Source organism: Haliotis cracherodii, unplaced genomic scaffold (assembly GCF_022045235.1).
Source record: "Haliotis cracherodii isolate W230 unplaced genomic scaffold, xgHalCrac1.p SCAF_17, whole genome shotgun sequence".
NCBI classification, from domain to species: Eukaryota; Metazoa; Mollusca; class Gastropoda; order Lepetellida; family Haliotidae; genus Haliotis; species Haliotis cracherodii.
This window is the reverse complement of record NW_027266272.1, coordinates 25,607,757-25,625,757: the sequence shown is the minus strand read 5'-3', so window position 1 is coordinate 25,625,757 and position 18,001 is coordinate 25,607,757. Positions and strand designations below refer to the sequence as shown.

The 18,001-nt window shown below is 39.7% G+C and overlaps 2 protein-coding genes across 3 annotated transcripts; one reads left to right on the top strand and one right to left on the bottom strand.

The window, feature by feature from the left end:
- Nucleotides 1-660: 660 nt before the first annotated feature.
- Nucleotides 661-17,778, bottom strand: LOC139465007 (co-chaperone protein daf-41-like). Of its 2 annotated transcripts, none has more exons than XM_071246675.1 (8): nt 17,708-17,778; nt 9,581-9,700; nt 7,235-7,304; nt 6,233-6,334; nt 5,319-5,405; nt 3,491-3,544; nt 2,730-2,760; nt 661-1,667 (listed from the first exon to the last, which is right to left on the bottom strand). In XM_071246675.1, the coding sequence occupies exons 1-8, from the start codon at nt 17,713-17,715 to the stop codon at nt 1,648-1,650; spliced, it is 492 nt and encodes a 163-aa protein (XP_071102776.1). In that variant the 5' UTR covers nt 17,716-17,778; the 3' UTR covers nt 661-1,647. The 2 variants fall into 2 exon arrangements, with proteins under 2 accessions (XP_071102776.1, XP_071102775.1); XM_071246674.1 differs by lacking the exon at nt 17,708-17,778 and adding an exon at nt 13,880-13,956.
- Nucleotides 14,962-16,104, top strand: LOC139465080 (uncharacterized). The gene has a single exon (XM_071246776.1). The coding sequence runs from the start codon at nt 14,962-14,964 to the stop codon at nt 16,102-16,104; it is 1,143 nt and encodes a 380-aa protein (XP_071102877.1).
- Nucleotides 17,779-18,001: the final 223 nt, after the last annotated feature.

Below are 18,001 nucleotides of genomic sequence, written 5' to 3'. Positions count from 1 at the left end.
AAATCCATGAGCAGCCAGTTTTCTTCCTGGTGAGTATAGGGATTTTTTTCCCACTCAGCAATTTACTTCCCTCAAAAGCGGGATACACAGTATTTTATAATCATGATCACTTGAACTAAACATATTTCAACATTCTGACATGGAGGCAAGATAAACCTTTTTGTAAACATGTTGCCTTCTTGAACTGGATTTGAAGTGGCAACCTTAGCTTGTCCTGATGACCTGATGAGGTGACCTGATGGATTGGGTGGTTGGTCAGGCTAAGTGAGTTGGTTGATTGCGTTGTTCTCAGACCCAAACTTCATTTTTTACAGGCCATGGTCATTTAGCTCAAATACTGCTGTGTGGCATTATGCACAAGCACGCATGCACACACACACAATTTTAACCCAGTTAGGCAGTCATTTAACTCATACATATTTTCTCAAAAATTCTTATATCTAATGATTTCAATTTTTAAACCATCTGCAATGAATATATACTCACCACAAAAAGAAGCATGAAACATATCTTAACATACATACTTCTCTATATGTGTATATGGTTCACGTTTTTTTTGCGGTGATTTTAATAAGTATCTGTTGTGTGTCAGGAAACAGATTGATCCTCAATGAGTAGACCCCTCATGCACCTTACTCATTGATAAAATAAACAACAACATTTTCAATTTCACACAATCACTTTTTATATCATAATTTTTTTTTACTGTTAGGAAAAGCGTTCTAGTAACAATTTGAATCTTAAAAATACAATAAAATACAAGTAATGTAGACTGCAATTGTTAATGAGACTGAAAGATTAAACAAGGAACAGAAATTAGATAAATTGATCCTTTTGATGTATCAGTAAACTTAAAAAGCACCACTGAGAGCTGCAAATGTGAACAGAAGGAGCAGCTCACACCTCATGCTTTCACAAGAGTTGCAATAACAAACTGCTAAAGCAAGGACTGAAAAAACCCAAAGTGAGTCAGAAACGTTATAGAAAACTCTGGTTGCAGAGGATGCTGCTGAAGATGAGAGAACTTCTCCAAATACATCCCTGTGGTTAAGGAAAGTTCAGTCTTTTATACAGTGTCTCTTCATCGATGGACCCTGGGAGCATTATGCCACACTCGCAGGATGTTGGTTAATCACGGTGAACTTGTAATGTCATTGAACATGATAATACTTTCCTCGAACTTCAGGCCTCATTATGTAATCAATCAATCCTCACAAAACAAGCATGGCACTCGATATTTTCTCAGGCGCAACTTTAGCGATATGTTGAGTACAATGAAACCTTGCATAGCCAAAAAAAGTTAAATTCTACAGACATAAATCTCATGTTGGGCCAGCAATTAACGTCTGAAGTACATTCTCAAATATGTTACTGGTCCAGTTAATATGTATTTTTGTAAGTTTCCTTTATGCAGCCAAATCGTGGAGCTACGTATTGTTGTTCCATGTCTCTACAAAGCCATGGATTAATAACAGAACATTTCTACCGGTTTAAAGCTATCCAAGGTGCCACAGTATATGCCATCACAGTTTGTGGTGACAGAACAAGAGCCTGAAATAGGGGGAATATGCGATCGTGGGTCTTCAACCAACACTTGGACATAGCTCGGCATGATTCACAGGTCTTTCCTCCATCCCAGTGGTATTATCATTGCAAGTCAGGTAAATCTGAAACACAAACAAGGACACATCAAGACCATTATCACTACAAAACACAGGCTATGGAAAGGTTTTACTACGCATTGGGAAGGAATAAAACTGTCAGAAATAGGTGTGGTGAAATGGGGTTTAACGTTGTGTTTAAGACTATTGCACTTACATAGCAACATGCGTGCATGTGGCTGCTTGTACTAGTCCGGACTGATGCCGATTTATAGTGCTAGCTCACTGAGATAGCATGCCGCAGTTTAACATGAATACCCTACTCAGCCACAGTATACTGACTCCGAACCGACCAGTCCTTGTTTAAGTCCCTTAATGTCGAGCGCCAGGGCAACAAAAAGTGCCATTTTTTAACGTCTTTTGATATGAGGCATCCGGGGATCGAACCCCGGACCTTCCGCTCTACCACTAGAGCGGAGGCAGTCTGTCAGAAATAGGAAAACATTATTGTCTCGTCAAAGCTGGATTAGCAAAAAAATCTGTGGACTAGTGAAATAACGCTTCCACTAGTCGTCTGGACTAGTCTTGAAAAAGACGAAATTTTAACAGTTATTATAACCAGCCACACGTATCAGCATTTTCAAATCCTACAAGATTTACACAGTTGGATACCATGACACAAATATAAAGATAGTTCAAAGAGAAGTCAAATTATATAGTGTTTACTATATTGTTTTCAATGCTATTATAAAGAATCTATCCTATAAGTCCTGACTCAGTGTATGAGTGAGTGAGTGAGTGTGTTTTTACGCCTCTTTTAGCCATATTCCAGCTGTATCACGGCGGGGGACACCAGAAATGGGCTTCACACATTGTGGGGAATCGAACCCGGCCCTTCGACGTGCCGAGCGAAGGCTGTAACCACAAGACTACCTGACCGCCCCTATGTATGATAAGTGAGTGAGTATGGTTTAAGGCTGCTGTTAGCATTATTCCAGCAATATCACGGCGGGGGACACCAGAAATGGGCTTCACACAATCAAACCCGGGCCTTCGACGTGATGAGCAAACGCTTTAACCACCAGGCTACCCGACCTCCCCAATGTATGATAAGAAAAGGATACTAACCTTCATCATCACTATCTTCATCAGGTTCCTCCTGTAAACAAAATAATGTCAACAATGTCATGAAACAGGATGAATGTGTAGGACTAAAACCTAGATATACACTCTGGTTATACACAAAAATCACCACACCTTGGTTCAACAATGTTTAAGTCAGTATGGTAAAAATTTCCAACAATAATCAGGGCCAAAAACAACACAAAAACACTGTTGCGGTTTTCCCGACTGACCCGTATCTGGAAACCTCATTCTCGGTTTTCTTGAGTATCTCCATCTTGTTACTGTCCATATTTCATGCCTCGCACAGTAACTTGCTGCACATAACTTTTAGACAACCCTGTCATCTTTGGTTCTGACATACTGCTAATTACACAAACAAAAACCCACCGCCAATTTTTGGAAAGACTACAACAGGAAACACATATACTTTTTTGTGGCATCTAACAAAGCTACACTAAATTGTTTGATAGGCATTTCTTAGACGGTCCGTGACAGACGAGAAAATAGACACAATTTATGGATGAGAACTTCCTTATTTACTTAATGGCGTCGTTTCGGTAGAGATCCTTTGTCAAACAGAGAACGGTTAAGGGATCTGTACTGATACGTCGCTTTTACAGTAAAAAAAGAAGTTGTTATCCATAAGTTGTATCTACTTTGAAAGCGACACTAGGGTTTTGTCAACCTCAGTGACAGGTGTGACAGGCACAGTGACTGTATCGACACCAGGAGGAGTTCACAAAGGAAATACTCCGGCTACTGACCTCTTGCTCCAAGCCACCAGCTCCTCCTCCTAGTCCACCCATGGAATTCATCATCTGTAAACATCAAATCAGCATGTACAGATATACATATCTATCACATCATAGAGAAGAATGATGAGTGCTCATTATCAGTGAGTGAGTTGGGTTTTAACACCTCTTTAACATAATTCCTGTTTCATCATGGAGGAAAAGTGATGCGGTTCTCAGACGTTTACCACTTTGGTAAAACCCACAAGCATGGGTATGGTGCTGCCAAACAGAGCCACAGATAAGCTGCATATTTGCGTCAAATACCCCCCCCCCCCCAATAAATTCAAAACCCAATTACTTTCAATTAACTTGCGTACAGAAACGCATGCATTAAATGAAAAACTCAAATGTATAAGAACAGCACACGTAAACACCCAGTGAAGCTTTTCCAGCATGCGTACAAGGGAGCTAATTTCCAAAACACAATTTCAAGCTAATTTACTTTCCGAGTCAAGCCTATATATTTAGAACAGTTATATACATCTAAAACATTATTTCAGTTTTTTAAATCTTAAGATGTTCACTAATTTAGGGAAAAGCCGAATAGATGAGTGAAAAAATATTGGTTACCCAATGAAAAATGTAATAACCCAATTAAAACTCAATTGCTAAAAAAAAGTTATCTGGAGCTCGGTGCCAAACCTAGAAACATAATCGGGGCTTATTATTAAATGTTCTACCACTGACAAAATGGATCTTCAAGATGGTTACCTGACTACATGAGAAATTTCAACAGTACCGACATCCAGTGTATTATATCTCCATTCTATAATTTGCCAGCATAAGATTCTGTTTCATGCGACATGACCATCTCCATCTCTCTTAATATTTAGCATAGAATTTCTCTCATTTTGAAAGCACGTTTGAGTTTGAAACCAAACAACCAATGAAATGCTTCTTCAAGTTCCGCGTAGATCTTAACTCAAAATCATGGCCCAATCCGGGCCAAACTTCGACAAATTTAATTGAATCTGGACAATTTTACCAAATATTTTCTAAGCTGGGAAGTTTCCTGAGTACTTAGTTTGCAGACTGTTAGAGATGACATGCAAATGTAGAATCAAGTACTGGTGACAGTGCGCTTGTTACTTGCAACAACAGAGTAACTTGATTGGATGTCTATTTGTCACGTCTCATTGGAAGTGGACTAAGCGAATGGGTCCAGCTTATTAATCATAGGTGGTGAGTATGGTATTACGCCGTTTTTAGCAACATTCCAGCAATATCACAGCGGGGGTCACCAGAAATGGGCTTCACACATTGTACCCATGTCAGGAATCGAACCCGGGTCTTCGGCGTGACGAGCTAACGCTTTAACCACTAGGCTACCCGACTGCCCCTCTTATTGATCATAACAGAATGGAGATTTAATACACTGGATGCAGTACAAAAAATATATGAAGCTTTAATTGTCAGAAATATGAACTGTACCAGAACCCAAATCACCTCATCACAAAGCATGTAGAGTATCACACTATTTTCATTACATTGAAGAAAATACAATCCTTGTACTGCAAATTTAACATTTCACTTTAGAGTTGAAAAACATACCACAAAAAGTCAATGCATCTACTCCCTTACTCACATGAAGATACTTCACAACTGACAAAACATTCATAACTGACAATTTATTCACTTCTAACCAATAATTCATTACAAACTTATTATTGACAAACTCCTCATTTCTGATATATCATTCATACATTCACTACAGTTCAGAAAATGACCAGTTACACATTGGTACAAGCCTCGAGTCCTAGCTAGCAGCAGCAGCTGAACATATTCTGCAAGTTTATACCTGTTCTAAGTTCATATCCTCGTTGTCATCAGCATCCGAATCATCCTCGTCCCGCCATTTGTCAAAATCTGTCTTCAAGAAATGAACCTGAAACATAAGTAGTTTCCGTTTCAGTTTAAAAATAATAACATATATAAATTTATTTAGCAACAATTTCCAGATTGGATCTGCTCTAAGTCGCTATTGCATCAGTCTGGTGGTCAAAGAGAAACTTCAGTGAGGGTTGTAGGCAATTGGAACAAATAGGTTTTTAACAGTCCCTTAAATTGGTTCATATCCTTGGCACTTTGGATGTTGACGGGAATGTTGTGCCTGAGAGTTGGGTTGGCCTTTGCAAAGCATCAGCCACCAAGTGACATAGTTAAAAGCTTACAGTAATGGAAAATAGCTAAAATGGATAGAATTATCATTAAACCGCCCAAATGTTATCAGAAATGAGCGGGCCACTGTTACTTGATAATGCCCTCATGCTGCTTGATGACGGGTCAATATCACGCCCGTTGTTAGGTGACGTCATAGGATAGGGATAGGTGACGTCACCTAGTTTGTTCTATGACGTTCCATATTTGTAAAAGTCAGTCTGAGACATTCGTGTTGATTGCAGTTAATGATTCAAAACCGATATTGTTGTTTCTTTTTATTTGATAACAAATTCCATCCATTTAAGCTATAATAATGGTAACGCTATTTTTCAGGGCATTATCATTTGCAGAAGCCCTCGGTCTTTTTAACTGTCCTCCTTCGTCGGGCAGTTAATGGAAGACCTTTGGCTTCTGCAAATGATAATGCCCTGAAAAATAGTGTTACCATTATACTATCCACATGATCACTTAAAGTTTAAAATCCATGACAAGAAGGTCTGATGAAGATGTACAAAGCTCATCAGTGCCTGCACTGGCATCCAAATATCTCACCTTTTTGTTATCTTTGAGTAACCTTGGCCAAAATCCTTTTTCCAGTTCCTTCTTCCTCAACATAAAGATGATTTCCCTGCCTCCTATTGTGTACTTTGATTCCTGAGGAACAGCATGGAACACAACATCAGTCATAGAACACAAAATGATCAATCCATACCAAACAAACAATAGTCATGATTTTGTCTGTACACACAGCCATGTCACCATGTTCATTGCACAGGGTTGGTTGGTGTTGGTTTGTTTGTTGTTTTAGGCCGCACTCAGCAATATTCCAGCTATATGACGGTGGTCTGTAAATAATCGAGTCTGGACCAGACAATCCAGTGATTAATATGAGCATCGATCCAGGCATTTGGGACCGATGACATGCATCAACCAAGTCAGCGAGCCTGACCACCCAATCCCGTCTGTCGCCTTTTACAACAAGCAGTCGCCTTTTACGGCAAGCATGGGTTGCTGAAGACCTATTCTACCCCGGATCTTCACGGGTCCATTGCACAGGGACTTTGCTAGGATTCTCAACTATTGAAGTGTGTGTTTGTTTGCTGCTTACAACGCACTCAGCAATATTTCAGCTATCAAGCTGTCGGTAAATAATAGTGTCTGGACCAGACAATCCAGTGATTGACACTATGAGCATCGACCTACACAATTGCGATACGATGACATGCATCAACCAAGTCAGTCCTGACCATAGTTTGGTGTGGACTTATTCAGTACCCCAAGGGGTTCCAGATCACTGATATGAATTGGGCTGAGAAACCGAGAATCCTAGTCAGGACAAATCTTGGATCACAATTTTCTGACTAAGGGAAGCAACTCTCAACAAGGAATTGCTGCACATTGAGTCAACTGAGCCAGCCATGCTTCCGATGACAACAATGATTACCCTCATACTACAATATTTCATGGTGAATCGTGTATAGTATGTTATCTTTTAAGTTAAAAAGCCTACAGTATACACAGCAGTGTGAAACCATGGTTACAAGACATGCTTACCTCTGGAATGATATCATGATAAAACTCCAGTGTGGCTTCATGCACAACCTTTTCAGGCCCACCAGCACCCCTGAAAACAAATTAAATAGTAACAATCTTGTTGGCTTGTCACACTTAGTGAAGGGAAAATTTCTGGCAAATGATAGTTATAATTAGTACTTCATGCATTAATCATGATCATATGTGTATGAACATAATCAACTAAGTGAGGTGAGGCAAAATGGGGTTTAAACATGATTGCACTTATATAGCAGAATGCATGCATGTGTGCGTGTGTGGCTGCTTGTACTAGGCAAGACTAATGCCAATTTTATAGTGCTAGCCCACTGAGATACCATGCCACAGTTTGAACATTAATACCCCACTCAGACACAATATACTGACTCCGAGCGACCAGTTCTTGTTTTAGCCCCTTAATGCCAAGCGTAAGGTAAGGTGACAACAAGAACCATTTTCTGACGTCCTTTGGTATGACGCGACTGGGGATTGAACCATTTTCTGACCATTTTCTGACATCCTTTGGTATGAGTGAGTGAGTGAGTGAGTTGGGTTTAACGCCGCTTTTAACAGTACTCCAGTTATATCACGGCGTGTCAGCTTAATGTGGGAGGAAAGCCCGAAGTGATGCAGGTCTAAGACGTTTACCACTTCGGTGAAACCCACGAGCACGGGTATGGTGCTGACAAACCTAGAAACATAATTGCGGCGAACCGGGATTCGAACCCACAATCATAGGTTTCTGCCGTGCCCAAGGGACGCAACTCTGCACAGCGTATCGCGGCGCCTTAGACGACTTGGCCACCCGTGCCCCCCCTTTGGTATGACGCGACTGGGGATTGAACCCTGGACCTTCCGCTCAAGATTATGTTGGTCCATAGAACCAGTTAAACTTGTGAAAAGGGTACAGCAGTTATACATAAAAACAGAAATATAGTCGCCAACAAAAACTTATGAAATTGCTATTTGGGGAATCATGCATTATCCAGGGTAAACAACTATATTGTACAGCTTCAGGTGAACAAAATGCTGAACGAACACCAGTCTACTGGTGATCCAGTCAAAAATTACCTAATATATATAATGTAACTTAAAGAATTATGATGCAATGTTCAGAATAAATTGTATCTGAAACTATACTTTCACCTGCAATAAAATATTGTAATATAATATCTTATTTATTTACAGCTATTAGTATTACTACATACAGAGCTCCAGATAAGCTTTTGGTGTTGTGGGTATTTTACCCATGCATTTTAAAATCATTGGGTATCAGTAATTCTATCTGGGTATTCAAATTTCTGTTACCCACTAGTTTTTACACATGTGGGTATTTAAGTTAAATATTTAAAAACACTATTCATCTAGTCCCTGCAAACTGGTGTCGTGTGGGTTCGAGAGCTTTATAGGACTCAAAAATACCACGATACTTCCACAAGAAAGTGTGATGGCAAATGATCATGATGTAACTGTCATCGTGGAGTTTGGCAAGGTTGACGAAATGCCCGTTTATAATTTAAAAATAAGTTGCTCATTTGCTTATCGAATATGCAGGGTTACTTCACAATATTTTGATGATACGCACAAGTTTTATTTTTGTAGCGTATCTGTAATGTTCGTTGCTATTTGATACGCTTGGATTATATTTTACTGTGTATTTCTGCATTTTTTATGCTCTGGAGCTCTGTACATATATTTAAAATAAAAATAACATAAACGTAGTGCTCTGTGTCCGGGTACATTTCCAGAACATGTATGTAACAGTTTGATGTGTGATTGACACTACCTTCGGTCTTGCTGTTTTGATTGCAAAAACAATATGTTGATATATACTAGTCAAACTACAACAAATATGACGTTTAACAAGTCAAGGTATGGCATTTATGACATGCATCCCTTGTCTGCCAACTAAGGTTTTATTTCAAGGCATCATTATCAGTAATCTGATCGTGGTTGCTGCAAATAACGCTGAGTTGGTGCGATCTGCCAATTAGCTCAAACTCGATTTTGCTGAAATAAATGTACTAATATTGAATGTAAATAATGGCTACCTAACCTTGTTGTTATCCAGGAAGACTTAACATGCTAAAAGGCGAAAGCTCTAATGATAAGTACATTCAATGGTGTTTACCATTAAGGTTTTTAATCTTATTGAATACATTTATTATCATGATTATGCGACCAGTAAAAAATAGTCAGGACCTGTATTTTAAATAACTGACAGTCTGTTGGACAGGTAATATAAAAAATGAAAAGAAACACTGAACATTGTCATTCAAGGTAACATTTCAAAGCAAACAATGGTGACGTAACACTACATTGTACAGGGAAGTGCAGTTTCAAACTTACTTGAAGTACAAACTATTTTCTTTAAGCTGGATGTCTGGTTTTCCACAATTATCTAGTCTCACTGTAACCCATAACTTGTCCTTCCTTTGGGCCCATACCACAGCAGGATGGGGTAAGATGCTGAAACAAATGACAACAATAGTTGAGTGAGTGAGTGAGTTGGGTTTAACGCCGCTTTTAACTGTATTCCAGTTATATCACGCCATGTCAGCTTAATGTGGGAGGAAAGGCCGAAGTGATGCAGGTCTCAGACATTTACCACTTCGGTAAGGTGTGGTGCTGACAGACCTAGAAACATAATCGAGGTGAACCGGGATTCGAACCCACAATCATAAGTTTCTGGCGTGGCCAAGGGACGCAACTCTGCACAGCGAATCGCGGTGCCTTAGATGACTGGGCCACCCGTGCCCCCAATAATAATAATAATAATAATAATAATGATTCATAACCAATGATATATTTAATAGCATGCATTATGCTACAGATGAGTATCGCTTGATGTCTTGCGATATGATTCGTATCATGTTACGGACAGGCGATACTACTTGTATCACGATATACATCAAATAGTAAGAAATGATGAAATCACTGAAATACAGCTCTAAAACCCTTTTCTTCATTGTTTTTTTTAAATTTTTGGAGATAACAATAATTAAATTGTTATCTCCAAAAATTTAAAAAAAGAAAAAGAAAAACAACAGTCTTTATTGAAGGGATGGTTATGAAATGTAACCATGTTACCCATGGTAACAGATAGTCGTTGCGTCTTCAGCTACCATGTCCTTGTGTTCAACCATGCTTACAGGGGGCGTTATGCTGCTTCTGCCATTATAGGAGGTAACACAATTAGTACCTGTTCTATTCATACTTTGATAGCGTATTGCGATATCATAAGTATTGTGTGTACCTACAATCGATGATATCGTAGATATTGGTGATTCTCTACAGTCCTTCATTATGCACTGCCCGACAGCAGTGCTGATTCTAAATTGATCATAAGGCCTGATATAAAGAATTAGACTTGTTTCTCTTGACAATATTTAAAACTGACTCTGTCTGCGACTTTAGCCACTAGTCTGAAGCCTAAGTCTAATAAAAAATGTTTTGGTCTAATAAGCTTTGCTAATAATAGTCCTTCCCTCATGTCCATTAACACAAAGATCTACTGAAAATAAAGCCAAGGAACAGGTCGGACTAGTAGACATCAAAGGTTCTGGCACAGACTGGGTACATGAGGGTTTTATTTCCATGTTTTACGTCATGAGTAGGTTACTAATCTTTCAAACTAAATTGATTCTAATGACGTATGTACACCTCTTTTCGACCTCTAATTGCCCGGGACGTGATAAGTCTCACTTTTGTTAGAAATTAAGGTCATCCTTGGGGCATGCTGCTATATTATCTAAATCTAGCATGTCCATACATTCCTAATTATTAAATTTTTAATATTATGGTTACCATGGTTACAGTAATGACCCCTCGAGGTCCATGCTATCTTAACAAGTGCATTCAAAATGAATCACTTCTAAACACTGGTCTGTCTGTCTGGGTTCCAATAATTACAGGTTGACATGATATAGCCAGGATTATGCTGACTTTCAACAACAAACAAAACAATCCCCATTAGGAAGCTTATAGACCAAGCATGTGATAATGAGGTACTACAGTGGAGTCATAGTGTTAACCCAGGGATAGAAATTGGAACAAGCCCACAAAACAGAAAGGTTGTCTTTGGAGTTGATAGAATTTCAGGCTGGTAGGAAGTGGCTTATATTTTATCAGTAATATCACAATTTGGGCCAGTGAATGTTCTTGGTTATTTCAGGCATTAATAACAACATATAATTTGCACCTTTTCTTTTCATTTAGCATAAAACCCTTCCAAAATCTGAATCTCCAGGCTGATTTTGTGAATCATACTGTGAAATATGTGTTCATATAGTCCCCATGTTCCATATTTTCATCCAGTTTTCTTGTCAGAAAGTACATTTACCACTTGCTTTATCATGTTCATTAATCATATATACTGTATTTGCCATATTAAGTAACACCCTGCTCCAATACCCACCTCCCAACCAACTTCTACACTAACCTGTAACTGATCTTTCTATCATCCCCTTACTAAGACTACACAGAAGGTGTATAATCCAAAACATTTTAGTTTCATCCACGTTTGACTTAAGTTTGTTCACTGCCGCTCAATCTCCCGATTCAAAAGTTGTGTATGGTTCTAACCATCTTCCTGAGGCAAGAGAGTTAACTGACTTTAAATGTACAGTTTTCACCCATGCCAAACTAAGCTGGAATTCCTGGGCTCGATCGTAGCACCACCAGTGGCTATTATGAGTTATGTCCCTTCTATGCCTCTCCTATGGATTAATCAGATTCCACCCCTCATATCACTTGCATTTGCTTCAAACAAAATGGCAGTGTCAAGACAAGACGATCTGATCGATTATCAAGATCTCTATTGTGATAAAAATGGTTCTTACATCGCGTAGTGCATTAAATCGCATGAGCACCTTGATTAAAAAACATGAAAAGATTTGAAAAATATCTGTCGAGTTGGTGGTGCATATGCTTGGCAAATCCTGCAATCGACCGAAATCTGCATGACAGTTTAAGAAACTGATTTCGATTTCATTTCACGATTTTGATTGGACTATGCAGACTCGTTAGTCCAGGCAAAATTTGACTCTATAATACCAGCCCAGTTCGGCAAAGGTGGAAACTAGACTTTTATCAATAGTTTGTTAATTCTCTTGCCTAGGAAAGATGGGTTTTAACAGGCGCTGCATCTTTCAATTTTCTAACTGTCCGTACACGTATATATATATATGTATGTATAATAAAGATAATCAAAAGGTACTTTTGTTTAAAAGCAGAAGCTAGAACTAAGATCTGATTTTAATTTGATTGGATATATCTTATTAATGTTAAAACCAATGAATATGATTAACTATGGCAAAATACATATGACCAAGAATATGAATGGCATTTTGAAGTGACACAGGTAAGCGAAAGAATGATTATGACCAGTTTTTAAGATATATATCTGAATTGATAGTTTCCTTATCTATCCAATATCTTGTAAAGAGCTGGAGATAACTTTTATATTTGCATAAAATACGCAAACTAAATCACCATAACCATGATAACCACAATTAATTGATGAGTGGCTTGCATCCAAATACGTACGAAATAATTTGATAACCAAATTAGTGTAACAACATTGTGTGTAATTACCCAAGAAAACTGTCTCAGCTTGTGCACTCGTATATACGTCTTTACTGATCTTTTCTTACTGACTGAACATTTGCTGAACAGGCAAGGATCACATATTCATGAACTTTACAGAAGTGAATACTGCACAGATGTGCAACATCTTGCTTACTGTACATGCTGTAACTTAGACATGTATTACTGTTATGAGGTCATGTGACATGATACTCACAAGCTGAGTTATTTGACCAGAGTAAAAATAAATAGAATAGTAATCAATTCCAAAATAAAACTATCAATACCCAATATTTGGGTGAGTGCGAAAAGAAAAACAGTCTTTAAAAAAATGAAGACAATGCCATTTCAGTTCAACATTATGACCATATTCATACAAGTTTTGACATGTATCACACATGATACATATCCCTGACGAATGTTTCTATGTACATTTATTCAACCAAATAATCAATGTAACACTGTTATCGTTAGTTTTAGTTCTCAGTGCATTGTTTCGGATATCAAAATGCTAACGCACTGAAAATCAAGGGGAGATAATCTTGAGACAGTAACAATGCTCGGTTAATAATCACGCAGTCAAATAACTTCGGCCTAACTTCATTTGAATATACATGTGAACTGGATACCAAGTTGAAATCAATTCGTTGAAGCCAACTGTCTACTACATGATGGATAAGGAAGAAAATCCGTAATCTAAATTTCGAAGCGTTGAAAGGGGACATCGTAATGTCTGCCCTACATATATTTAACAATTCACTCAGTGCTTTGACAGATTTGTGATAGAAGATTACACAAGATGAACTTTAAACGTGAGCATACGAGTAAGCAAAGCTTGCCAGTAACTATATTACTGTACCAAACACAAGTAATTTTGAATGCGTGAATTTTCGGTTCGAGAAAATTCTGGGAGGATCGTGTTATGCTTTTATGTATGAGTCGCATTTAAAAGGATCGTGTGAAAGTCAATAATGTATATCATCATCAGTGCAAACAGAACTCAAACAGATACTACAAACATGCAACAATTCAAATATAGGCGAGCGTTTTTATATTCCATACCTGCCGGCTTTTTCGCCTGTTGTCTGTGACGCCATTTTGTGTTCAAGCATGCTCCTCGATCACATGGCACGGCGGAAGATCATTAATTTGGAAATGTTTTCACACAACTAACGCAGAGACCAATACATGTAACAATTACAAATATCCAATAATGTATGATATTAATTATAATATACCGTTTTCGTCGACACCATTGTGACGGAAAAATGCGATGATACACGGACAGTGACGAAGCTGTTTACGACCGCTTGTTTCAATGACGAAAAATCTCCACGACCTCCAGGATTTTACACACGCAGCTATCAACCCTGAGGTGTAACTTGGCACATTTTTTGCGATTACGCTTTCATTTTAAATTGAGGACAGATCCAGGTTAAAATATATTTATTGAACGATATTTCAATCGTATCAATGCTTGTCAGCTTGACATATACATGGACGAATATAAAACTCCAATCACACTGTACAATCATACGTTTAACTTATACAGAGAACTTGTGTAAATAAATAGAGAAAACAGTAATCCGATAAATACTTCTGTCTTAATGATGTATATGTTAGGCACACAAGAAGAAAATGGTACTTGTCCTTCAATATTATTTAGGCTGCAAATTTGAGTATACTGTATAGTATATGATTAAAACCGAAATTGTCATTAAAACTAATTTTTTTAACTTTCTTTATGATCCTTCAAATGAATTATTGAAAATCACAAATTTTTCAAAACATACATTAGTATTGACACACCTCAATACGGATTTCTTCGATCACTAAATGCGTAAGTAACGAGCACATTCCACATTGACAGTTTCATGTGGTAATGTGATCGGGTGAAATATGACCAATTATCGGCTAATATTGGGTAACGACCAATAATTAAGCTAACCGTATCCGAAATGTGTGTTAACGCTTTGCAAGCATGGAGGAAGTCGTTACGAATCACCGGTGAATTCGCCAGAGGTTAAATGACTTGGGGCACCTGCAGAATTAATAGCTCCCTCCACTCCCCGTCAAATGTGGATATAACCCCAGTCGGACCAGTGTCCAGTCACAATCACTTGGTCAGCCAGTCCAGAATAACCATGGTTCATCAACTCGTCGTCGCTGTGTGTGTGGTGTTGGGGCTCGCCTCTCACCAGGTGTGTGCTCAGTGGTCGGGTATGGGCCAAGGTCAGGGTCAAGGACAAGGTCAGTTAGGAGGATGGAACATGGGCCAGGGTCAAGGTCAAGGATTTGGTCAAGGTCTGGGTCAAGGCCAAAGTCAGTTTGGAGGATGGGGCGGTGCTTTGGGCATGGGACAAGGAGGAGGATGGGGACAAGCGTCACCTGCTGGTTTAGGAATGGGAGGCATGGGACAAGGAGGAGGATGGGGACAAGTGTCACCTGCTGGTTTAGGAATGGGAGGCTTGTTCCAACAGAAACCTAACCAGTATCAGACCTGCATCGCCAAGAACTCAAATGGGGACGAGATGAGAGTCACCTTCAGCAGCAGCAACAACAACCCTATGTTTGGAAACCGATTTGGCAACGCCTTGCGTCTCACTGCTCGCATCTCCTCCAACCAAGCTGCAACTCTCCAAGGTCAGTTCCAGTTGGTCGTCACTGAATTCTCCCGCACTGAGGAGGTGTGTTCCAGCCGTGCTCTCGGCGACATCCTGACCGACCGTACCTGGTGGAGCCAGTCCCGTACCCCCCGCGGCATCGTGGGCACCCCCGTCACCATCAACCAGGGACAGACCGCCACCTCCTCTGAGACCGTGGAGAACCTGGCCTTCGAGGAGCTGACCGGCCGTGGACTGGCTCTGTGTCCCTCTCACCAGATCTCTGGCTCCACCTGCATGGACGTCATCCCTCTGTGCTGCAAGATCGGCTTCGACAGTCAGCCTGCCACCACACCATTCACAGCCCAGAACCAGCTCTTCGGCCAGGGACTCCTCGGCATGCAGAACCCAGGTAGCAACAACGGTTTGGGAGGCGGTTTCGGCCAGAGGATGCCCGGAGGGATGGGAGGTGGTTTCAATGGAGGACTCGGTGGTGGGATGAACCTTGGAATGGGTGGTGGTCTTAATGGCGGCGGCTTGGCCGGACCTCAAGGTAGAAACCAGGGATTTCCGGCTGGCGGCCAGGGCATGGGACAGGGCAACGCCGGATCTCAGGGTATGAACAACGGTCTCAACAACGCAGGTACTGGGAACATGGGCGGTCTCACCTTCCAGAGCGTGTAGGAACTCCACACTGCTCGTGTGGATGGCTGTGGTTCAGTGCTGAGATCACTATACCCCACAACACTCAGTAGTAGCATAACAGTGTAGAGCTACATCGGTGTGTTCATTACCATTTGTTTGATGTTATGATGAATCTGTTTATCCTACATTTGCTTTCAATAGCTTTACCTTATTCAAATCATTGTCACTGTCACTGTTTAACCAAAATGACGTCTTGTCATAGAACCTGACCAAGTTTACTATATGTACATCATTCGGAATACGAAAACGAATTTGAATAAAATATATTTATTTTAAAATGTATGTGTTTGTTTCATGTTACCTTAACTGATAATTGGGGGATGGGGGTGTTGGGCCCTTAAGTTTGCCAGAAACTTATGACAGCCGTACGGGATTTATGTATACTTGATATTAGTCAGCCCATTTTCGAGAGCATTCGAGACACTTTGGACGATAATATCAGCAACAACAACAATATTTATTTCGCTTCAAGGACATATCAAGGACATATCGAGCGAGAACATTTAAAATTGGGCGTGGTGGCACACGAAGCACTAGATATTTTACGATAATTCAAACCTGTAGTACGGCTATTCGTGTTAATAAAGCTTTTTACATTTCTTTATCAAACTGTGTCGGTCTTCTAAATTCTGACAGATTAGCAGTATTTAACAATAATTGATCAACTTCGATTACATTCGACCTTGTAAAGTATATGTGGAGGATACATTTTTTAAAGAAGAGTATAAAAAATGGACATATATGATAAACAAATCGTAAGTCATTGATTACAATGATTACAAATTATGTCACGCGCTATATTTCCTCATGGTCCCTTATGTATTAGTAAGTGAGTGAGTATGGTTTTACGCCACTTTTAGCAATATTCCAGCAGTATCACGGCGAGGGACACCAGAAATGGGCTTCACACATTGTACCCAAGTCGGGAATCGAACTCGGGTCTTCGGCGTGACGAGCGAACGCTTTAACCACTAGGCTACCCGACCGCCCCTATGTATTAGTAATCTGTGGTTAGTGGAAGATTTGTGGGAAGCGATAAGAAATAACTTTCTAATTTTATTTCATGTTTAAATATTCTATTAAATATTGCCTAACGATAATTTTCTTCTAAACTTGTCCATGTCTGATATTGTCAATGTGCTTGTCTCGAATATACGGAGTATTCTCGGGCCCAGAAGCAAGATTGTTATAATGGTTAAAAGCGGGAACAAAATATGCTCTTCAGGGGATACTCGGAAATATCCTAAAATTGCCAAAATTGCAAGAGTTTTTAGTTTCAAGTAATAGTTGCATATGATTTTAAAGATCACAGGAGTCTGTATCTAAAAATAGACGCCCTCATGCATATTCATGACCATCTCCACACGCGAGCCCTTCGTGTGGAGATTGGCATGAATATGCATGAGGGCGTCTATTTTTAGATACGAACTCCTGTGTAAAGATCGAACTGGGAACACATCACAACCGGTAGAGAAGTATGACAGCAGATGTTATGACCGCAGTTCCACACAAAGTGCTACAGTAGACACAAAGTTACCATACTTTTTAGTACATTGTTCGGAGCACCTTTAGAATACAGTACCACATCATCTCGTGAGGACGATCTCTGCCGTAGGTCACACGTCGCAAGACAAGCTACCAGTTTTGGGGAGAATCCGTCGGACGCGAACCCGCGACCTTCGGATTGTTAGCCTGACAGCTAACCGACTGAGCTACGTCCACACTGTAACAGTGCAAATTTACCTAGTCATGCCTATGACGTCACGGAACTGAACGAAAAGGGCCGAATAGTTGACGGACACTTACGAAGGTTACGGGTAGGCATGGTGTCTCGTGACTTTACATTCGTCACCACTCGCCCCTTTCCGTAACCTGC